General features: G+C 42.9%; 1 protein-coding gene across 1 annotated transcript in view; it reads left to right on the top strand.

The window, feature by feature from the left end:
• The first annotated feature begins 3048 nt into the window (after nucleotides 1-3048).
• tmem102 (transmembrane protein 102) overlaps nucleotides 3049-24394 on the top strand; it is a 50756-nt gene continuing 29410 nt past the window's right edge. Inside the window, exons 1-2 of the mRNA XM_079579618.1 lie at nucleotides 3049-3329; nucleotides 7306-7509. Of these exons, the coding sequence (XP_079435744.1) occupies nucleotides 7308-7509 (202 nt within the window). The 5' untranslated portion in view covers nucleotides 3049-3329; nucleotides 7306-7307. The remainder of the gene's footprint in view (nucleotides 3330-7305; nucleotides 7510-24394) is intronic.

Below are 24394 nucleotides of genomic sequence, written 5' to 3' on the forward strand. Positions count from 1 at the left end.
AAAATCGTTTGGAACGCGGTGTAATTGTTTAGGTGGTGTTAGTTTAAGCAGACACTATTTACTTATTCTTATGATTTAATAAAGATCAGACCACACTTTATGACCAATTTAGACAGAAATGTGAGAAATAAAGGGCTCGCTCATATTTTCTTCCCACTCTATGTTAAAATATGATTCTGTTTTCAATTAAAATATGACTAAATACAGTGTCAGATATTTTTTGTCATGAAATGATCTTGGGGCCCCAGGCGAGCCCCACACAAACCTCTGTTCTTTAACAGTGGGGGCCCTCAAACCTTGGATACAAAAGAATTAGACTGAAAGAAAATGGTTATTGACTGTCTGGACTCATTTGAGCCGACTGCATATCCCATCGCCAGGATCTCTACGGTTGGAAAATAGTGACTTCAAGAAGTAAAACATTTCAAATCATGTTGACTATTAAGGTAGTTAGTTACCTTTATTAGAAGTCCTTTTATGACATTTAAAAAAAAGTGATAATTACATTAAAGGTGCATAATGTTACTTTTTATGTGAGGAAAAAGTAGGTGATATTTGTGTGTTTTTGACCTTGTGTTAGTGGTTAGCATAGCACCTTTATTGGCATGTATGGGCAATCAAGGAGATGGCTTCATCATCAGAAAAAAAAACCTGCCAGTAGAATGTCTAATGACAACAATACAGTTCTTCTTTCTGCGTTTGATCACATCCTGTACCCAATAATCACTTTTATCCAATCGCACAGAATGTCAAATCAGGGAAAAGTATAGGGACATTTTTCTTAAATCTCATTATGTTAACTGTCTAAGATTGACAATTAAGAGGGTCCCATATTTCCAAAGCCTGTGGAATTTGGATGTCTCCCCGCCCTGAGATTAAGTGGGATTCCTTCGGTTTCCCCCGCCAACCTCTAATCTGCAAAATGGGTGAAATCCTCCATCTGATCCTGTTAAAGTAGAGAGTCATCGCAGTGAACAGCCCAGGCTTGTCTGAGTTTGCGTGTTGTCTTTGTGAATGTCGCTGTTATATCAATCTGGGGTGGCCTCAACAGAAATTATCCTTTCGGCGGGGACATTTCTCACTGATTGGATCCAGTGCCTCATTTTAGCCAATCACAGCCAAGTCTCAAAATGTATCTACTCAACAAAGCGAGTGTCTGAAACCATATTTTAAGTAGAGCATTTAAAAGTGGTTTTACTGATTGCAATTGTTGACATTCACACAGAAAGAAAAACATTTTAACTTCATGTATAAGTCGGTTATGTTTAGACCTTTTTTGTTTTGGTTCTCGAGACAACTTAATTGAACATTTCCCAACATTCAGGGAGCAATGCTGCCACGATGATGCAAACGACAACTCTAGTGACCAGTTTGCCATCGATAAAAGGCTTTAGAATTAGATACTCAGAACCTCTCTGCCTCATTTCACTGTTTTTTGTTTTTTTTTGCAACATTGACACTGACGTTTTGCCTATAAATTTGTCTTCCTGAAGGCCTTTTACATATTTAATTTCAGAACTGTTGTTTGGCTGTATAATCCCAGGCCTGTTTGACTTGCAAAAATATCACTTCTCCAAGTCTGTGAATAGCATGTTATTTCATCACTTGGAAGAAAATCTGAGTGGAGGCTAGATGGTGATTCCTCCAGATTCTCATGTTCCGTTTCCCTGATTTTTTTCCTCAAAATGTCCAAATGAGTTGTTCCTATTGTTCCCATGTCCTGTATTATATTTCCCAGCAGACACAGAATATAGCATGAGGTCATACTTGCCTGATCCGACTATGCTGTCTATTTCTATCACACTGTGTCCTGCGTACTGTCAGCGCAGTCTGTGGCAATATCCAGTGTGAATCTGACTTGTCGTGTGTTTTGGTTCATTTTGATGTAGATTTTTAAATGAAGAGGTTAGGGGTCATATTTTCAGTGAAATAACCTGGAATTGAGACTGTGTGACTTAACTAGTGGTGGGACTTGGTTAACCTCTTAACCCTAACCTGAACCGAGCACATTTTCTCCAGTTTGGCTTTACCCAAATTGAAAAGCTTCTTTAAGTGTCAAAATAGCAATGAAAATGAGACGAAAATAAGGATGAAAATTCCACAAAAGAGCGACAAAAAAAGTGTGACGGAAATCCAACAAAAAAAGTTCTAGGGAAAAAACAGAGCAACAACGTGAGGAAAAAGCTCGGTTTAGATTCATTTTGTAGGTCTTAGCTTTCAAATGAGGCGTGAAACTGGCCCATAGTCTGTGACCTGATAGATTTGGGTAAAGCTGAACTCGAGAAAATTCCCTCTGTTAAAGGAACAGGCCACCATTTTTACATACTGAGATATGTTCTTGCCTGAGCTTAGACGAGCTGATGCGTACCTGTCTGGACTTTGTGTGTTCCCTCAGTCATGCAAAACGACCAAAGATGTTGTTAGCATTTGGCCTCTCTCAATGTATTCCTATGGCTCCAAACGGGTGTGAAGTTGGAAGCGACCACACTCTTCCACGGGCACAAAGACCAGACAGGTACGTAATCAAATCGTCTAAGCTCAGGTAAGAACATATCACAGTATGGAAGAACTGTGTGCCCTCAGTCATGCAAAAAGACCAAAGACGTTGCTAGCATTTGGCCTCACCCAGCATATTCCTATAGCTCCAAACAGAGTGAAGTAAGAAGCGACCAAGCTCTTCCACACGCACAAAGTCCAGACAGGTACGTATCAACTCGTCTAAACTCAGGTAAGAACACGTCACAGTATGTAAAAACGGTGGCCTGTTCCTTTAAGGCGGGGGTTAAGAGGTTAAGGAAACCCCGTATTAGTTCTGCATTTCTATTCATAGTTTTAATATATTCATAGCTTTATTTCCCGAATCTAACCCAACCACAGCAAACGCCTCCTGCGCAGTGCTTAGCGAGACCGCGCGCACCTGTCCACTAAACCTCAGCTCACCTCCACCAGCCAGTGTTTTATCGAGAGCAGGGGATTTTAATCATAAACCTGGCCTCGCAAATCCATCCGTGCGCGCTCCGGGTCCGCTATGCTTGGCAACGAGGGGCGTGCGTAATGCGTACCGTGCCGTATCCACTCCCCTCTCCATACCGCCTCTAATCCCATTCCATGCGCGCATCCTGGGTGGAACTGGGAGCAGCTTGTTTGGGGTAGTAGGACCATGATTTCTGGACCTGTGTTGCCGGGGGGAAGGTGGCACCGCCGGGGACCTGTTGTTGTCGTTGGAAATGTCAGCTGCGTGGAAGAAGAAGCTCCAAGGGGATCTGCGTAATTGTAAACAGAGAGGAAGATAGCGGTTAGAATCCCCCCTCTGCCTCGCCGTGGAAAGGGTACGTGCGGTCGGGTGCGTGGTTTTGGGGGAAACCATATCAAAACGTGTGTGTGTGGTAAAATAAGCTTTTGGACAACGGGGGAAATGTTTAGAAACGCCGTGAAAACGAAGTAACGCTCTCATTTAGCATGTGTGTCGATGGCACAATCTGCTTCGGGAGAGTATGGCTTGACGCACAGTGGCGATCTGGCATTACTCTGCACCGATTCATGATAAAATACTTACCGGCTGATAAATAAGTAAAAGGTTCGTAGTACCCATAAAGTGTCGTAGACTGGATGTATGCTAAAACATGCCAGGGAAGTTACGCATTTAGTCACCACCTTCTTCTTCTTCTTGGTTTGGGAGAAGTTAGCGTGTTAGCTCGTGGTTCCAGTGTTATTTGGGAATGCATGGAAGCTAGCATACGGCTGGTGTGGGTGTATACCAAGTAGTAATGGTGTTTTAGTGGGAATATGTTCGTGCACGTAGGCTTAGTAGTGTCGCTGCACTTGTCCTGCTGTCGCCACCTGTCGTTAGCCGGCGTGCTAACTTAACGAGGCTAGTTAATTGCCCTGTGAATGTACGCGTTTTTGCAGGAAACTGGCCACTTCCGAGAGACTCTGTTGCCGCTTACATCCCCCCCTCTTTTGCTACACTGGCCGTGGGGGGGTCATGCTAGATTATTGTGGCGTCGGTGTGAGAGGGATAAGAGTATTAACTAGCTAGCGTTCACTTAAGAGACAGAAGGGTGGCTAATTAGCTCGGCTATTAGCTTAGCGGCTAAATTGACCTAGTTGAGCTGGAAAGAAGCCATGTTGACATGCAACCCGGCTGAGATTTGTTTACATTGGAGCTTCAAAGCGCTCCCATTCATAAAACGCGGTCAAAAGCACAGAATGAACCCCAAATGCATTGCAAAATGACCTACTGATGCATGCACATAATGTTTTTGTTTATTTTCTCATAATGTCTTGCTTGTCTAATATAATATAAAAATGAAGTAGGCCCAAGTTTAGAATTGCTGGCTGACATTGTACAATATCAGTGTCCAGATATGGTATAGCTATTCAAAAAGAAAACAAAAAACAGAAAATGAATATTTGGCAACATGAGGAAGAATGGGTTGTCTTAAAACTGGCAAGGCAGTGTTTTAAATCCCTGCTACTGCCTGCTGCTGTTGTGTCCATGGGCAAGGCGCTTTTGCCCACCTTGCCATACCATACCATGCCATGCCATGCCATACCATACCATACCATACCATACCATACCATACCATACCATACCAACTTTATTTATAGCACTTTAAGAACTGTACAGTTGGCCAAAGTGCCGCACACAGAAACAGATACAAATATTTGCAGTAAAAAATATGAGGAAAAAAGTACATCAACAACAGCAGGCAACATCAATTTGCATTAAACGCCAGAGAAAAAAGGTGCGTGAATGTATGCGCAAGTGAGTGTTTGGTGGTTTGGAGAGACAGATGGACAGCTTAGCTTCAGTCAGTCGATCCAGTTGCAACTGTGGTTAAAAAAACAAAAAAATGGTCTGATCTTCATTTGAACATGCTACTTTGCCTGCCCTCGTCTTGATGAACGCAAAACCGACTTCTTGTCATATTCATCGTGGTGTAGAGCAGGGTTAGGCAAGTTTGCGTCACAGAGGGCTGATTTTCATCATTGCCAAAACACCAAGGGCTGAACCTCACCATTGAACCTTAAAGTTAAGAGCCATTTTTGCAAATGCCAATGTTTTACATCTGTGGTTCTAAAGTGATCTGACTCCGAGACCCGCCATTACCTTAATGACAAGCAGCGACCCAAATAAAACTAATTTGTCATATATTGTATAAAATATTGTATTTACCACTCCGAGCCGTAGATTTGCTTTTAAGACTGAAATTATGATCAAAACAACCCAATAATATTATTTATAACAGACTCCAGTGTGTTTCCGTGTAGTTTCAGATGGAAAATATTGAACACAAGTTTCCCTGTAGACTTGCGACCCACATTTGAGAATCACTGTTTTACATTATATATGACCAAGTGGGATGATCTGCATGGACATTGAACAAATACACTATAAAAAGACACTATTTCTCGCATTTTTAGAGGTATTTGATCCCTTATTTTCATAATAACATTCCTCAAAATATATCCTACCCTGGTGTATAGCCTACAGGCTCTTGTTTTTTCCATCAACAAACCATTCCTGCAGTTCTTGAGTTATATCATGTCATTCATGCATTTTCATTCAGACGTCTCCTCCACCTGCTGATGTCATAAGGTGGTTCAAACTGCTTCACTCGTGTCCATTCGCTGTATACCGGCAACGTGCAGAAGATAACTTAACATTTCATTTGAATGCATTGTCAGCTATGGTACTTGGCAGAGATTTGTTTACATATAGCAGATTGAAACATTTCCCACACACATACGTGGTTGAATACATAAACCATTACCTAAATGTGCTGCTAAATCTTTTGTAAGCTTCTTGGTAAGTGAGTGACTGCCATTTATATCCAGGAGCACGTTGCTGGTATGCAAAGAATTTCCCTGGCTGGTTGGCTACAGTTTATTTTAGCATTTCGCAAGCTATAATCTTACAAACCAAAATAGTTGTGGAGGGAAAAAAAAACATTGTTCCATATGTAGGTAAATCCATATGGTTGCATGAAGTAGTTATATTTCATTTGTCATATTCTAAAAATGTGCTGGTAAATAGGTCTATGGACTTGGTTAAGTAGCTACTAAAAAGAACAAGAATGGATCTTCAAACTGCATTAAATAAAGGATATAATGAATTGGTGGGAAACACTGAAATAGTCAAAGGCAAGTCTAAAATAGCTGCCTGCGATTTGAGACGCATAAATCGTAGCCTCGTGTCATATTTCCATTGAAAAGAAGCTGAGCCAGGTCTCATGATTCACACATGGCTGCTGAAGACAGAGCTCGCATTCTGAAACTGTCATCATCACGCACTATCGTTTTTTTTTGTTTTTTTTTTGCTGAGAGTCTTGTTTCTGAAATGGAGAATGTGCCCGGAAAAGATCTTTAACCCTCCTGAACCCACCGCACCTACGTTGAAAACTTTGATGACTACTTTTAAAGATGTTCCTTATGGTAAAAGTTAGATAAGAACTTAATGACTAAACCAAATACAATGTATAGCAGAGAGAGGACAAGTATTATATTTCAATTTCATTCAAATCTCTTTCAAAGGCACCTATTGTTTGGAACACAGGCGTATCTTTATTCTCCTCTTATTGATGAGAGCGTGTAATGGTGTAATGTTTCACACCATAAAGTTACTTAATGGCTCTAAGCTGGATCATTTTTTAAAATGTCACGTTCGATGAACCCCCTTTATTTTTTTAATATTACGTAAGTAGAAGTAAAAAGTACTGTGTGGAAGAAAAAACTACTTGCAAAAGTACAGTTTCTTCAAAAAGTTACTTAAAGGAACTGGCCACCATTTTTCCATACTGAGATGTTCTTACCTGACTATAGACGAGTGGATACGTACTTGTCTGGTCTTTGTGTGTGCCCTCAGTCACGCAAAACGACCAAAGATGTTGTTAGCATTTGGCCTCTCCCAATGTATTCCTATAGCTCCAAACGGGGGTGAAGTTAGAAGTGACCACGCTCTTCCACGGCCACGCACACAGACCAGACAGGTACGTATCAACTTGTTTAAGCTCAGGTAAGAACATATCACAGTATGGAAAAACGGTGGCCTGTTCCTTTAAGCACATGTACTTGAGTAACTGAGTACTACCTACCTCTGATCATCAGTACCTCGCTGTCCACCACAGAATCCTAAAATATGATGGATTTGTGCAGGACGGGGAGCAGGCGACCGGTGTCTTCAGTACATTAAATATAACCGTAATATAAATAAATGTAACCGAGTGCAGCTTTGTCCTAGTTTGTGAGATCCACGTTCGGACGTCGCCTTTAACTAGATTGTCACTGCGTGCTTTGTTTCAGATATGGAGACGCTGATGAGTGCGGTGGCCCCGCGCTCCCCGGCCCCCGCCAAGAGGCCCTCAGAGGTGGACTTCAGATCCGGAGCCCCCCTGGACCAGCTGTCCACACAGGTGTCTGAGCTGGTGCTGCAGGAGCAGGGAGAGTTCGGAGACCAGACTGCCTTAGAGGTCCACACGGCCAAGGACTTCATCTTCAACATGCTGGGTACGAAGAGCCAGTTTGTTCAAAGGAGGGAGTAGGAGCTTTACAATGCGCTGTATTTCGTTAAGATTTCAAATGTGGGCTGACGTTGGAGAATGCGTGTGTAGAATTTGTTGTGTAAAACGGAAACAGTTCATGCCTTCTCATTGGGGCAGTGCCATGCTAAGGGTTTTTGCCACACACAGAGCGGTGGTAAGGCCTGGGACTGTGTGCCTTTTTGGTCCGGCTTCCCAGTTTTTCCAGCTGTGCCTGAGATTTGCTGAGGGCGGTGGCTGTTGGCAGCGCTTTGTCTGAACACGCATCCCAGAGCTGCCCACACCTGCTCCTTTGCGTGTGGGCCGTCGGATATGTGTGGACTCGCAAGGAGGTGAAACCAGGCTGTGCAAAGTGCTTCTAAACCCATCCCTGTAAAGAGTCTGCGTGTTGGGAACGCTGTTGTTTTCGTCGACACTGATCGGCAATGACGAAATGATGAAGGTGACGATGATGACTGTGTTAAAAACAGTATGTTGGTTGTAAATACTTGACTGTAGGAAATGTATGTGTTTATTTAGGAGTTTTTATCTCAGAGCTAATGGCAAGTATCAAGAAAATAACACTAAACTCAAAAGTAATTACCAATTATTAAATCTTTTAATTTTCATTTAAAGGGATATTTCAGGATTTTTGACATAGGGCCTCATTACCTAGTTATCCAGAGTGTTGCTGATTTCTGGAGATATTTTTTTTTGTAATTCATGCAGTTCTTATATTTGAAGAGTTACGCGGCGCTAGGCTTGTGCTAGGCTAGCGTATTTCTATGGTATCAGCTAGCCTGCATTAAAAACAGTCTGACCCGCTCCACAGAGCACCTGAGGCAAATCACTTATAACACCAGACTAACCATATAAATGTCTGTGTCAATAGAATCATTTTTTGGACTATAACTGACCTCGCATCACATGAATGATCGCATTTTGAGGGACTATTTTTTGAGGGACTAGCAGATCACTCCGCCACGCCATAGCTTATAAACCACGAAGCTGATGCTGCTCAAATATAAGGTATTTTAAATGCAAAATGGTTAAAACTATCGACACAGACGTTTATATGGTTAGTCTGGCGTTATAAGTGATTTGCCTCAGGTGCTCTGTGGAGCGGGTCAGACTGTTTTTAATGCAGGCTAGCTGATATTGTAGAAATGCGCTAGCCTTGCACTAGCCTAGCGCCACGAAACTCTTCAAATAACTGCTTGAATTACAAAAAAAATATCTCCAGAAATCAGCAACACTCTGGATAACTAGGAAATGAGGCTCTATGTCAAAAATCCTGAGATATCCCTTTAATGTTAGTCGTCAGCTTCAACACAAAAACACTGTGATGAGCAGGAAGTTTCCTCCAGTGAAGTCGATGCTCCTGATGTGATGTTTTTAACCTGATGCTGGTGACTGTCTGTCAGTAACTTTTTTTCTGACAAGACACAGCTACTAACTCACAAGGAAATAGCGGAGCGAGGAAGAGCAGCGCCTCCTCAGCATCCTCTCAGAAGTCACGTGACGCTCACGTGCATGTAGCCTATCAGGGCTCACAGAACTGACCCACCGCGTGACAGAGTCGCCGTCTGAGAGTCGCACGGACTCGCACACTCGCTCTCTTTCTTTGGCTCATGAACACTCATACACAACCTTGAAGCAGTGATCAAAGAATGAGAACACCACTGATGCTAATGCATGACATTTGTGCCTATTGTGCATGTTTAATCTGTCAACCTTGATCTTAATTACGGTAGAACAGTGGTTAGTTACACAGCTAGAAAGTCTGGGTTCGATTCCCACCTGGACGGGGCCTTTCTGTGTGGAGTTTGCATGTTCTCCCCGTCTCTGCCAATGGCCGATGGCTGCTCTGCTTTATGCCCACGACACTAGAGGCCACCATTGCTGCAGTACTGTAGTCCCCCATTGAAAAGCATTGGACTTTAGACACGTTTCTATTTTTTAAACACTAGACTAGGCTAGATATTCCTCCTGAGATAACGCTGGGTTACTCACAATTTAAGAAGCCAGGCTGGTTTTCGTAAGAAGCATTTTAGAAATCTCGTACTTAATGAGGGTCGGACCGTTAGCATTGGAGCAGCGCGAGCTACACGTCACGCAAGGGCGGAGTCTACAGTGAAGATCCCGCCCTTATGCCCTTTTTAGGAACATGCTTCGTCAGAGCTGGGGAGGAGGAGTCTGTAAATCAGCCATGATTTCCCCCTGGAGCGTGGTCACTATGGTCAACAGGGAGGAGTGAGCAGAAGCTGTCTTAAAGGAACAGGCCACCGTTTTTTCCAGACTGAGATATGTTCTTACCTGAGCTTAGACGAGTTGATATGTACCTCTGTGGTCTTTGTGCCTGTGGAAGAGCGTGGTCGCTTCCCACTTCGCCCCCGTTTGGAGCTATAGGAATGCATTGGGAGAGGCCAAATGCTAACATGTTTAGTCGTTTTACATGACTGAGGGCACATACAAAGACCAGACAGGTACGCATCAATTCGTCTAAGCTCAGGTAAGAACATATCTCAGTTTGGAAGAACGGTGGCCTGTTCCTTTAACAAACGCTTTCTTTTGTCTGTGAGTTTTGGCGAGTCACCAAACATAATCTGCTGTGACAACAGAACATGAAAGCCCGCTGTAGATATCTGAATGTGTGTCATAGCGTTGGAATCGTTGCCCTCTCTTGACTGTAAGCAGTGGAGGGCTGCAGTCTCATGAATATGCAGGATGTATTATTTCCCCTCCCGATACCTGTATTGTCCCCCAGCCCCTCCTCATATTGTGCACTGTTACTGAAAGACTTGGACAGCTCCATTCTCTTGATCCAGTAAAGTGTCCGCAGTGAACTAACGTTTGTGAGATGTGCTCGTGCTCTCGTTTCTAAATGTGTTTTTCCCAGACCTTTCCACAGCTCGAGCCGCATCAGGTTCCCCACTGGGCTTTCCGCGCGCTGTCAGCGCCCAGAAAAGAGCCAGATTAAACTTTTGTAGCGAGCACCAGTATGTTTTCTGTTTTTTTTTTTTTTTTTTCTTTCTGTCTCCTCACTGAGGCGAGTTCCTTATTTACACTGCGTCCAAGTAAACAGTTTTCGTTGCCTGGGGCGTGTTGACGGGGGCCGCTGTACGGACCCGACTCTCTCCTCAAAAAGTCTGATAGCGGAGGAAAAAGTGAAACAAAAAGGCCCGTGCAGACCACCAGCCTGGTTCATCCCATCTTCAAGTCTGTCAGGCGGCAGGGGGGCAAAGTTTGTGCTCCTGAATGTACAGAAACATCAGCCGAGTTGCTTTTCCCGCGTTTCTTTACAAGATAACCAGAAGGGCCGAACATATATCTACTTGTGCCAGGTCTTTTATCAAGCGCTCAAGCTCAAACCATTGCTCTGTCATTTTTTACTGTGCCTTTTTGCCTCTTCCTTATGATCTCACCCCCCTGTAGAATTGGGACGCTGTTTTACACAAGGGAAGGAAAATAAACAAAATAAATTTAAAGAAGAACTGACACTTTTGCCTTAATAAATCCTTTCCGTAGTTCCTCTAGGGGTAATACAAATGTTATTGAGATGATTGGGGGTCTTTCATCTCCCCCTGGTGTCTCTGGCCAGAAAAACACAATTGCAACTTTCCCTGCCACCGTGGCGGAGGCCCAATACAAGCGATCGCGATGTCGTCACATTGTTTTAAACAAATGATAAGAATCAATCGATCAGCAAAAAACAATGTTCATAAACAGAGCATTGCTTCTCTTGCTCTGTAACAGATCGATCATTTTATAAAACAGTGTTAGAGGTCTGGATGCTTCAGCTGCTGCCGACCATTCACCAAAACATCTGATGAAAATTGCGGAAGTAAACGATAACAGAGATCGCTCGTATACACACTAATGTAAGAAGAAGCTAACGGGTAAAGATAACTGTGGGCTAGCGCCACTTAAACAGTATTTAGTACAGTATTTGTGTAATAGGATGTACATTATCCCTCTCTCCCTTTGTCTTTTCTGTCAGCGTAGTATTTACTCTCACTGACAGTTAATGAGTAAAGAACCGTAACATGCTACAACACCTGCAGTGGCGCTTATGGCCTCTAGGGGCATGAGTTACTTTTGCTTTCAAATTGAAATCAATTTGAAAAGTCAGTAAGTGGTGAAGAGAGACTGTTCTTCGAATTGGCCCGGAGTGTCCTCTGCAGGCAGCTTTGGGAAGGACATCTTGTATGAAAGCTTTCACGCTTAGCAAAAGGCATGCTAAATTATGTATGGCGCCCCATGATGAACGCACTTTGAGTGTGAAGCTGCTCAGAGTAGGTCTGTTAATGATTTATGGATTTAAAAAGGTGGATTACAATATCATGTTTCATGTTGAAGGACCACTTAAAGGAGCTATACCTGATTGTACAAAGAAACAGGGTCACTCAAATTTCAAATTGCTATTTTCTGGTCCAAACTCATCTCAAACTTTCTTAATGCATTTACAACATCAAAATTCATCACAGGGACTGAGTTTAAACCAGGTTTCACAACTTTCAGGAGGAAAACTGTCACTTCACTGTAAAAAAATGCCTACAAACCTTACATTTTATGACTGTTTAAAAGGCTTTAAAACCAGTGTTTTTTTGGATAAATGTCTGCTTTTACCATATACTTAAGGACAAAACAAATTTTATTCCAATACAGACAATTAAAAAAATCAAGGATAAGGATCCTTTAAGGTTAAGCTGAGTTAGATTAGCACTTCAGCAGTAGAAGGAACCATAAATGTAAGCCAGATTACTCAAAACTCTGAACATAAAAGCTAAATTCTACTCAAGTACAATATGTTTTTGATGAGGAATAATGGAAGGTTTCCACGGGACATTAAAAAAGCATCAAAGCCACTAAATGAATTGTGCCCAAATGTCCTTGAGTGTCTTTAAAATCATTACATCATTAAATTAGATTCAAACCAAACATTTTTGGAAAATAATTACATTGCTGGACTATTCATAAGTCTAGCGAAAACATACACAATGGTTTTGCTCAAAAGTTTTATCCAATTTGCTCTTAATATCAAGCTTTGGCCTCATTCCGAAGTTTGACAGAATGTCTTGAATAAAATATGCGCCGCTTTCTTACATTCATGTCATAGTATTTGGGCATTAAAAATGTTCAAATTGCGGCTACCGTTGGAAACCCTGACAATAACATGGTTAAAAGCTAAAAGAGATTTCCCCTAATATGGATGGATGCACACTGCTCTTTTTCCTGCCCTGTTGAGTCTCAATTGTCTGATTTGAGATTCTGCCTCTTTAATAACCACTCTGTTCTCCTCTGGCCCAGTGCAGCGCCCGCTCAGCCCAACCCGCCTAATTAAGAGCAGTGCCCATGGCAGTCCTCAATCATTCACAACTTTGGTGTTTTTTTTCTTCCTTCTGCTGCTCCCTGCCTCGCTGACGAGCCGCTCTCCACTCCAGCCTCTGACTCACAGCCAGCGTTTAAACCCCGGCCTCACATGGCTCCTTTTAGCTCAGCGTAACTGCCGTTTTTGGACCAGAAAGTCTGGCAGCCCGGCGAGAATGCTGCTCAAATATATTTTCTTACCAAGCCGTCTGTTGGGATGCCAAGCCGTTGGATGAGTGGGCCCCAAAAGATGGCGATTGCTGTGTGGGGATGATTGTTGTTTACAGGTGCAGAATGTTGACGCTTATTAAAACAAATGCTTTGTTACCCAGTGATATGAAAGCCTAAACTCATACAGGACAGGCATTTGAGAATCTGTTTGTAGCGGGTTCATTTGTACGAGCGATGACGTTGTTGGGTTAGGCGTCCATGTCCAATATCTTAATTATATTGTTACATCCACTTCATCCATCCATCCATCCATCCATCCATCCATCCATCCATCCATCCATCCATCCATCCATCCATCCATCCATCCATCCATCCATCCACTTCATCCATCCATCCACTTCATCCATCCATCCATTCATCCATCCATTCATCCATTCACCCACTTCATCCATCCACTTCATCCATCCATCCATCCATCCATCCATCCATCCATCCATCCATCCATCCATCCACTTTATCCATCCATCCATCCACTTCATCCATCCATCCACTTCATCCATCCATCCACTTCATCCATCCATCCACTTCATCCATCCATCCACTTCATCCATCCATCCACTTCATCCATCCATCCATCCATCCATCCATCCACTTTATCCATCCATCTATCCATCCACTTCATCTATCCATCCACTTCATCCATCCATCCACTTCATCCATCCATCCACTTCATCTATCCATCCATCTATCCATCCACTTCATCTATCCATCCACTTCATCCATCCATCCATCTATCCACTTCATCCATCCATCCATCTATCCATCCACTTCATCCATCCATCCATCCATCCATCCATCCATCCATCCATCCATCCATCCATCCACTTCATCCATCCATCCATCCATCCACTTCATCCATCCATCCATCTATCCACTTCATCCATCCATCCATCTATCCACTTCATCCATCCATCCATCTATCCACTTCATCCATCCATCCATCTATCCACTTCATCCATCCATCCATCTATCCATCCACTTCATCCATCCATCCATCTATCCATCCACTTCATCCATCCATCCACTTTATCCACTTTTAAAAACACATACAGAAATCAACAACTCGGAATCGAGGCCCTATGTCAAAAATCCTGAAATATCCCTTTAACCTTAGGCATTTTAGAAGACACAAAGAAGATGTTGAACTTTGTGCCAGTTTTTGGGTCATGTGGAAAGCTCCAGGATATATCCAGGAGATATTAACCATAAACAAAGTCCAAAAACACCAGCAATTGCATGGTTACCATAGTTACCAACATAGAATTTGCAACTGCCCACCGCTTCAATTTTAACCTATTCTATATTGGCTGTTGAGAATGTTGTGATGAGCGCGACCTATCTGGATAAGAAGCTAATCATTGGTTCATAATATCGCTCTTCATTGGTCCTTCACAGAATAAAGGCATATTTAATGTTTTGCTGAATACGGCCCATTTAAAAAATACAACAAAATGCACAACCTCGCATTCTTGAAATGTCAACCAGATTTTATTTCATAACTGCAGCCTTCGCGATTTGCCGCCACAGTTTTGAGTTGGTTCATGGCTGCAGAGTGTCCTAATTAAGTTGATTTCGAACCCACTTAAAAATCGCAATTACCGCCGCCACCGTTTGCATGCCGAGAGAGTTCCTTTGCAGTCGTGTTTGAAAAATAATCTGCCCTGCTCGCTGACTGTGTTGACTTGGCATCCCCAGTCAATTTAAATAACACAAAGTGACAGTGAGTGTTTATCTGCCTCATTCCAAAAGCATTTGAGCATTCTGAAGGCACGTTTGAAGCCAGGACTCATTTTTCCTTCTCCTGTCCGCTTGTTGACACACACTCGCCAGATTGACGCCACATGCCAATGCTACCGGGCGGCATCTGCACAGCTTTTGGTCGGAGTCGGAACCTCTGGGGGGGGGTCATTTACTAAACACGGACAAACAAGAGTGCACTGCTGTAAAGTGGGGCAGAAAGCACGTGCGGTTGATTTTTGCGTTTCTAAAAAATGGCAAAGGCCGCTGTGCAAACCTTCGAGTTGAACAGTGTGCACCAATGTGGCTGTCCAAAAAAAGGCTCTCAAATCTGTCCTACGTCCTTTTAAAGTCCTTAATCCTTACAAAATCCACGGGGGGTTTGTGCAGGGCGGTGTTTTGATGACGGGCTCCATGAGGAGGCACGAGCCGCTCTTCACCTGCCGCTCATCCCCGAGCGTCTCCAAAGTGCGAGCCGGTACATGTGTTTTCCTGCTGGATCGATATTCTCGAGGAGTCCTTGATAAAAAACCTCAGTCTTTGGACATAAAGCTGTTTCCTGCTGGTTTCCATCCCAGATTTGACCGTGGCCTGTGCGCTCCGTATGCGCAGCAGCTGACATGTGCTCGCCGGACCAGCGCTTGGAGACTGCTTGATGAGCGCATGGAGGGCTTGGAGGTTTTTTATTTTTTCACTCTGGGCCAACATGAGCAAGTGCAATTAGATAACTGAAGGCAACAGACACAAATCACAGGTAGTATCTAAATTATAGGCAATTTCTTTAAAGCCAAGAGTATTTATTTGCTATAATAATAATTTGTTTCTTATTAACACATTGAGTGCCAAAAATGGCCAAACCCATTTTTGCGTGTTTTTTTCAATTATTATTATTATGCAACTAGACACTCTAATACACCTTATGTGTGATTTTGGCAGCTCTGTGATGAACAGAAGTGGAACAGTCACGATATGGACATATCATTTTAACGGTTGTTTGATTTTTTAAATGTTAAAAATCGGTCCAAGGACGGCTGAGAAACATCCTGTTAAAGTCTTCAATCCGAGAACCAAAAGAAATCGATAATGCGGTGTTTCAAAACGTGTCAACAATGTTGTTGGAAATTGACTTGAAACAGAGATATTTAGGCATTTGCCTCTTCACATAACATTAGTGTCCGAGAAGAGGAGGAGGAGGGGGAGGAGGAGAGGAGTTAATCAGAAAGGAAAGTGTTGCATAAAACCAACGTTATCTCCGTTTCTAGCAAAAAAATCAGTGATTTTGATCAAAACTAGCCTCTGTTTAGCTTTGGATTTCTCAGGAACCGAGGCACTAGGGATGTCACGGTAACCGGTGTAGTGGTAAACCCCGGCAAAAATTTTGACGGTGAAAATGACCGTCTAGTTTTGTGTTTTTATTATTATCTCGGTGAATAACCGCACCCGCGGTGTCGGCACGGTGAGCCTCACCAGCCACCGTCTCATCTGCTGCAGTTTCAGCGCATGCGCACTTTGTTGTTTGCAACCCAAACAAAACTTTCTCAAAGCTGGAATCATGTCCAACACGACAGCGCGCAGGATCTATCAGCCTTCAGATCAGAGTTCAGTTTGCGGAGCGTGCAGGAAAAAGTGTCAGCAAATGCAGCAATACTTCGAACCTCTGACTCTCCTGCGTGACCGTCTCCCACAGCTCTATAGCAGTAAGCTAACGTTGGCGTTTTAGCTGAAATGCTGATGTGGGACTTTGGGTTGAGGGAGAATGTAGCGAGTCGCCCCATAGTGCGGCTGCAGCGCCACCGCCAGTACATAAGCCGTGTCCGGATACCTCCGCACGATGGCACAATGCGTTACGGGGCTCCCGGTGGCAGATTGCAATAGATTCACTCTCGCCGCAGTTTTATGAATTTAATAATGATGGCATTTTCCCAAATCTGCAAAGCGAAAGCTCACTGGAAGGAAACAACAATGTTCCTGATATAGACGGTTTATCTTAGTTTCTGACGCTATAAACAGCACATGTAAAACCCTCGAAACGATCAACAACACATCGTTATAGTTCCTTTACTTTGATGTGAAAAGGCTTTGTCTGTATTTTTTTATGTAACAAGCACTGTTAAACTTTTTTGAAACTATTTCAGTTTGTGTAGGACTATCAATGCTTTCTGAACATATTAACACACATTTAAACAAAATACCGTGATAAAACCGAAAACCGTGATAATTTTGGTCACAATAACCGTGAGGTAAAATGTTCATACCGTGAGCCCTATGAGGCACGTAGAATTAAACATAGTCACATGTTGTAGTGCTACAAATATCATGAAAAATGGTCTGGATTGTTGGCACTCAACTGCTAAATCCCAAAAACATTGCGGCCTCAATGTGTTATAGTGATAATTATTGATTGTGGTCATCTCTCATTTATCCATCATAGCTTGTAAATGTATACACGTAAATATAAATGTTCCCTCAAAGGCTCTGTCAGGAATAAGCGCCGCAGCAGTTTTGCACAGACTGTGCTCCCACAGTAAACTCATTTGCATATCACATATGCAGCACTAATAATACGCACAGTTTCTTAAAGTAAATCAGGTGCAACAGCCCACTCACTAAATTTAAGTACTACTCGCAATTTAGCACCTGACTTAGTAAATGACCCCTAGGAGTTTTGAAATAAGATACGCAATGCATGGCATCACAATAAAACAATACTGCGATAATCAAATGGACTTCAACCGGAAAGTAATCCAGATTGCAGCCATGACCGGCAGCACACACACGGGCTTAAATGACTTTAGTTTGAGGAAAAAGACGCTCACATCTACACAGTGAAGAGACAAAGAGATTTTGGTGCTGCCCTCATCAGCACTAACGTTTGGGACATCAGCCCAAATCTGAGGACTGAAGCTGTGCCAATCTCAGAACACAATAAAGTTTTTCAGCGGAAAATAAAGTGTGTTCTGGGTTTAGGTTTAGGATGTTTAAAAGTCTGAAGAAAGTTTCATAACATAAAATAAGCCAACTTCTAATATAATTTTATTTAACCTCTTACCACCCGCCTAAACCAAATGCATTCTGTCCTCTTTGGCTATTATATAGGCCTGTGTAACACCTCATTTGAAAGCTAAGACCCACAAAACTGATCTTTTTCCTCACATTGTTGCTGTGTTGTGTCACTTTTTTCATTTTTGTCACATTTTGGTTGAGCATTTTGTCACTTTTTGTTGAATTTTTGTCACTCTTTGGTTGAATTTTTGTTGAGTTTTTGTCACTCTTTGGTTGAGTTTTTGTCACTCTTTGGTTGAGTTTTTGTTTAATTTTTGTCACTCTTTGGTTGAGTTTTTGTCACATTTTTGTTGAATTTTTGTCACATTTTTGTTGAATTTTTGTCACATTTTTGTCACATCTTTGTTGAATTTTTGTCACATTTTTGTTGAATTTTTGTCACATTTTTGTCACATTTACATACTTGTTTTCTTCTCATTTTTTGTGGCTGTTTTGGTGCTTTTCCCCAAGAAGCTTTTGGATTAGGGTAAAGCCAAACAGGAGAAAATAGGATCCGTTCAGGTGGGAGTTAAGAGGTTAATGGAGCTCTAGCTTGGACATAACGCTCGTTGACGTGGCAAAAGTAATCACCAAATCGGGTGCAGGGCCTTCAATAATAACCTAACTATCTTATCACCATCATCATTACTGTGCTGTAAAGTTCCTTCTCCTTTAATTTTGACACTTTGTGCTTTGAGCGCCTCTAATCTAAGCCTTCTGCATGCTCCCAGCCTGCCTGCCAGCCTGTTCCCACCCTCCTCAGCACTTCTATCAGATAACTCGATCCTCTTCCTTCCCCCTCACCTATTTTAATCTGCTGCTGGTATGAATTTGTGAGCAGCACACGGGTGAATTCACCTTTGAGAGCAGGTCGACTGGGAGTAATCCTCACAGAAAGGGCACTTCTGATAACACGCACCTCTCACTATTAGACATTTGGGTCGTCCCTTTTTGGGATGAGGAGACATATCATGCGAAAAGCTGTTCACCGCGTTCGATCGTTCCCTTGTCAAAAACATACCCGGAGAAGTGTTTTACTTCAGTCATGCAGGTGTGAGTAATCCTATTTACTTTGGGCCTTTCTTCTGCGGCATAAACACTCCGGTCTGTATTTCCTGGATTTTGTTGTGTAATTTAATAGAACCTGGAAGCGTCCTAGCCACATTTTTAAAAACCGAAAACAAAGAATGTGTGATCTTAAATGCTCCACACCAGTTATTTGACTACTCCTCTGACTACTACAGTTATCTGACTACTCCTCTGACTACTACAGTTATTTGACTACTCCACTGACTACTACAGTTATCTGACTACTCCACTGACTACTACAGTTATCTGACTACTCCACTGACTACTACAGTTATCTGACTACTCCTCTGACTACTACAGTTATCTGACTACTCCTCTGACTACTACAGTTATCTGACTACTCCTCTGACTACTACAGTTATCTGACTACTCCTCTTACTACTACAGTTATCTGACTACTCCTCTGACTACTACAGTTATCTGACTACTCCTCTGACTACTACAGTTATCTGACTACTCCTCTGACTACTACAGTTATCTGACTACTCCTCTGACTACTACAGTTATCTGACTACTCCTCTGACTACTACAGTTATCTGACTACTCCTCTGACTACTACAGTTATCTGACTACTCCTCTGACTACTACAGTTATCTGACTACTCCTCTGACTACTACAGTTATCTGACTACTCCTCTGACTACAACAGTTATCTGACTACTCCTCTGACTACTACAGTTATCTGACTACTCCTCTGACTACTACAGTTATCTGACTACTCCTCTGACTACTACAGTTATCTGACTACTCCTCTGACTACTACAGTTATCTGATTACTCCTCTGATGAAGATAAAATAAGATAAGCCTTTATTGATCTCACAATGGAGAAATTCACTTGTAACATTCAGCTCTCAGAAACACAGAATAGACAGAAAATGTGAAAACAATAAAAATATGGTTAATGGTAAATAGAGGTACCTTATATACAGTGACTATCACAAACTTTAAGGGGGCAAGAAGTATAAACAGTAAAAAAATAAATAATCAAAAACCGACTATGATATGATAGGAAATGTCAGTATTAGTGGTGCAGGTGGTTGATAAAGTGATGTAGATACTGATATTATTTTAGTTTTGCAAAGGGGTTATTGCACATGTTACTTTACAGTCGTGTTGTATAGTCTGACAGCAGTGGGGATGAAGGACCTGCTCCTTCTTGCACTGACGGTGCCTCGGTCTACCACTGAAAGAGCTGCTCAGCTCCTCCACAGTCCTGTGCAGTGGGTGGGAGGTGTTGTCTATGATGGAGGTGAGCTTGGCTAACACCCTCCTGTCCCTCACCTCCTCCTCCAGAGTCCAGAGCTGGCCCTCCTGACCAGCTGGTTCAGTCTGTTCTTGCCCCGCTCTGTGCGGCCCGGGGCCCGGCACACGGCAGTGTAGTGGAGAGCAGAGGCCACCACAGAGTCATAAAAAGTCCTGAGCAGAGGCCTGCTCACTCCGAAGGACCTCAGTCTCCTCAGAAGGTGGAGGCGGCTTTGGCCCTTCTTGTACAGGGCGTTGGTGTTGTGGGACCAGTCCAGTTTATTATTGAGGTGAACACCCAGGTACTTGAAACTGTCCACCTGAGATGCAGACGACCACCTCAGACTCACAGCTGCGCAGCTGCACGGACTGTGGTCGGTCCGTGAGGTAGTCGATGGTCCATGCAGTGAGATGTCCATCCAATCCTGCGTCCTCCAGCTTCCCCCGCAGCAGCGCTGGTCTGATGGTGTTAAAAGCGCTGGAGAAGTCAAAGAACATGACCCTCACAGCATTATCGGTGAGCTCCAGGTGGGTGAGCGCCCCCTCCAGCAGGTAGATGACAGCGTCCTCTACTCCGATGTTAGGACTGTAGGCAAACTGCAGTTATCTGACTACTCCAGTTATCTGACTTACTTCTGATGACTTGATCCTGAATGTGTTTGTGTGTTAAATGTATAGATGTATAGAACCATGTGAAGTGAGGCATGTTTGTGACATGGTTATGGAATAGATTTATCAACATGTCTGACACAAGACTGTCCAAACACATCATTAAATGGGACCTGTCTAATAAGATACATTTGGAGTGTGCAGATGGAGAACATTTTTGTTGATGCTGATCTCCAGTTTATTTTTAGAAACAAGTTGAGATGTAATGCTGGAGAAATTAAAACAGTCTACTTTGAAAAGTATAAACTTAAATGGTTAAAGGCCAAAATTGAGAACTTATATTTTGATTAAAGATAATTTTGGTCCTGAGCCCTATGTGACCCTGAACCTATCCAGAGGTCAGAGGTCAGTCTGTGCTCAGCTGAGGTCCGGGACTCTGCCCCTGGCACTGGAGACGGGACGATTTCACTCGGTCCCAGAGGAGGGGCGGACTTGTTGTTTGTGTCAGTTAAATGATATTGAAAATGAACCGCATTTTGTGTTTTATTGTCCTTTGTATTATGATCCGAGAAGGCAGTTATTGTGTAAACTGTCTGATGATGCTGTACGTTTGTTTGAAATGTCCGATGAGGAAAGACTTAAGTTCTCGTTCAAGTATAAGCCATTTCATTTGTCTAAGTTTTTGTTAAGCACTTGGCTTACACGGAAGAGGACACTCTTTGTTTAATGCTTTTCTGATGTCTGCCTGCATCTTTGTGTATTATAAGCCCATGCGGGATACCAAATAAGAAATAAACTAAAGTAAACTAAACTATAGAATGTTTTGCTCCTTGCCGGCCTTCATTTATTTCCTCTGTTTTACATGCATGTATCTACATTTAGGCGGCCATTTCGAGATCATCAACCTGTTGCACCGATACTCAGTTGAGCTTCTCGGGCATTGTATGTGCAGATATACATCGTGGAATACTGTCTCTGCTTTGTCTGCATTTATGAAAGCACCCCACGCCTATTTAAGATGGCTTTTCATCTACACAAAGCATTTGCCTGAAGGCCACCAGCTGAAACATACTGACTAAAGGGACACCGGTGTTGCAGTACGACAGTGTGGTAGATTTTCTGTTCTGTTTCAAGTTATAAAAAGCAAAATATCAATCCAGAAGTGCCCAGATGCAGGTTTATAAGTTATGCATGACCAGTCCACTTTAATGCCATTCTCTCTCTTTGGGATCTTTTACTTCCTGCTCGGCTTCTGTCCAACTCCCAAGTAATTGTTTGTTTGACCTCAAAGTGAAGGTAATCCTTAAAGTTTGGTTCGGAAGTTGAGGCAGAAGATAAGCTTCCTGTGTCTGTTTGGGTCTGCGGAGTTATAAGCCACGGAGGAAGCGGATGTCAGCGAGATACAGCCCTTCCGTAATCTTCTTGGACAGATTTAAAGCAGGACCGCACTTTTTTTTTTCCTTTTTTTTTTTTGCTGAAACATAGCGTCAACAAACATTTACAAAAGATATCGCTTGCAGTACAAACAGATCTGTGACGTGGACCAGGACAGCATTGGCCCACTAGCAAGAGTGTCGCTGGTTCATTGCTTTACTTTGGTTTCATTTCATCTTTAATACGGGACAATGGAGTTACTTCTACTTACTGCATCTGACCCTACTTACAAATAGGGTCCAATGCAGGAATTTTTGGGAGCATTTTAGATCAGAGAGAGGCCTGTTAGGTTTACTGCATGCTGGTTTTAGCCATTGGACATGGCAACACAAAGTTCTCAAGCTGATAACTGATCAAAATCTTTGTGGCTGTGGAGAGGTGACGCATGTGTGCACGACTGCACGTCATACCCAAGTCTACATTGGCTTGGCTTAACCGGTTCTACAAATACCGCGGTTATTCACATTTGATTAATCGCGTCACGTCTCTTGAGTGTAAACCGTGTCCAGTGTTAAATCTCCCCCAAAACACATGAAGTCAGCAGCAGGTTAAATAATCCAAAGTGCAGACGGTAAATGTTTTTGCCAATGGAAGAGTCCCAAAAGAACCACGAAGTTACGAACGCAAAACGACTTTCAAACATTGTCCAACGACTTAAAGGAACAGGCCACCGTTTTTACATAATGAGATATGTTCTTGAGCTGAGCTTAGACGAGTTGAAACGTACCTGTCTGGTCTTTGTGCGACCAAAGATGTTGTTAGCATTTAGCCTCTCCCAGTATATTCCTATAGCTCCAAATGGGGTGAAGTTAGAGGCGACCCGGCTCTTCCACAGGTAGATATCAACTTGTCTAAGCTCAGGTAAGAACATATCACAGTATGGAAGAACTTTGTCCCCTCAGTCACGCAAAAAGACCAAAAATGTTGTTCACCTTTGACCTCTCCCAGTATGTTCCTATAGCTCCATCCAATTGGGGTGAAGTTAGAAGTGACCAAGCTCTTTCATGGACACGCACATAGACCAGACAGGTACGTATCAACTCGTCTAAGCTCAGGTAAGAACATATCACAGTATGCAAGAACTTTGTCCCCTCAGTCACGCAAAAAGACCAAAGATATTGTTCGCCTTTGGCCTCTCCCAGTATGTTCCTGTAGCTCCATCCAATTGGGGTGAAGTTAGAAGTGACCAAGCTCTTTCATGGACACGCACATAGACCAGACAGGTACGTATCAACTCGTCTAAGCTCAGGTAAGAACATATCACAGTATGCAAGAACTTTGTCCCCTCAGTCACGCAAAAAGACCAAAGATATTGTTCGCCTTTGGCCTCTCCCAGTATGTTCCTGTAGCTCCATCCAATTGGGGTGAAGTTAGAAGTGACCAAGCTCTTTCATGGACACGCACATAGACCAGACAGGTACGTATCAACTCGTCTAAGCTCAGGTAAGAACATATCACAGTATGGAAGAACTTTGTCCCCTCAGTCACGCAAAAAGACCAAAGATATTGTTCGCCTTTGGCCTCTCCCAGTATGTTCCTGTAGCTCCATCCAATTGGGGTGAAGTTAGAAGTGACCAAGCTCTTTCATGGACACACACATAGACCAGACAGGTACGTATCAACTCGTCTAAGCTCAGGTAAGAACGTATTATAGTATGGAAAGACGGTGGCCTGTCCCTTTAATTCTTGAAAACAGGCTTTTGCCATAGGTTTACCCCCTGTTAAATCTGAGCCAAACATGATGACTCTGGTTTGTGGAAGGTCAGGGATTAGATGTACGCAAACGATCTAATCTCTCCACACATTCCACACATAACTCACGGTTATTAAACCGTTCAGAGCAGCTCGTTCTGAAGTGGCGCTCCTCCCTTAGTCCGCTACATTTCCAGCGAACTTCGAGGTCAAGGAACTTTCCGATTATGTGGTGTTTTGACGCCGTATGATGCGCGTTAATTTCCCACAGTGATTTCTAACCGCGTGACTGTCAGTCCTCGCACCTTTCCGACACTTCCCAAGTCGCAGCCTATTTAAAGGAGTCCCACCTTCCTCCGCACCATTTGAACAGTTGTCAAAAGCACGAACTGTGTTTTCACCCTCTCGTGCCTTTTCGCTCGGGCTGC

Source organism: Gobius niger (genome assembly GCF_951799975.1).
Source record: "Gobius niger genome assembly, chromosome: 21".
Classification (NCBI taxonomy): domain Eukaryota; kingdom Metazoa; phylum Chordata; class Actinopteri; order Gobiiformes; family Gobiidae; genus Gobius; species Gobius niger.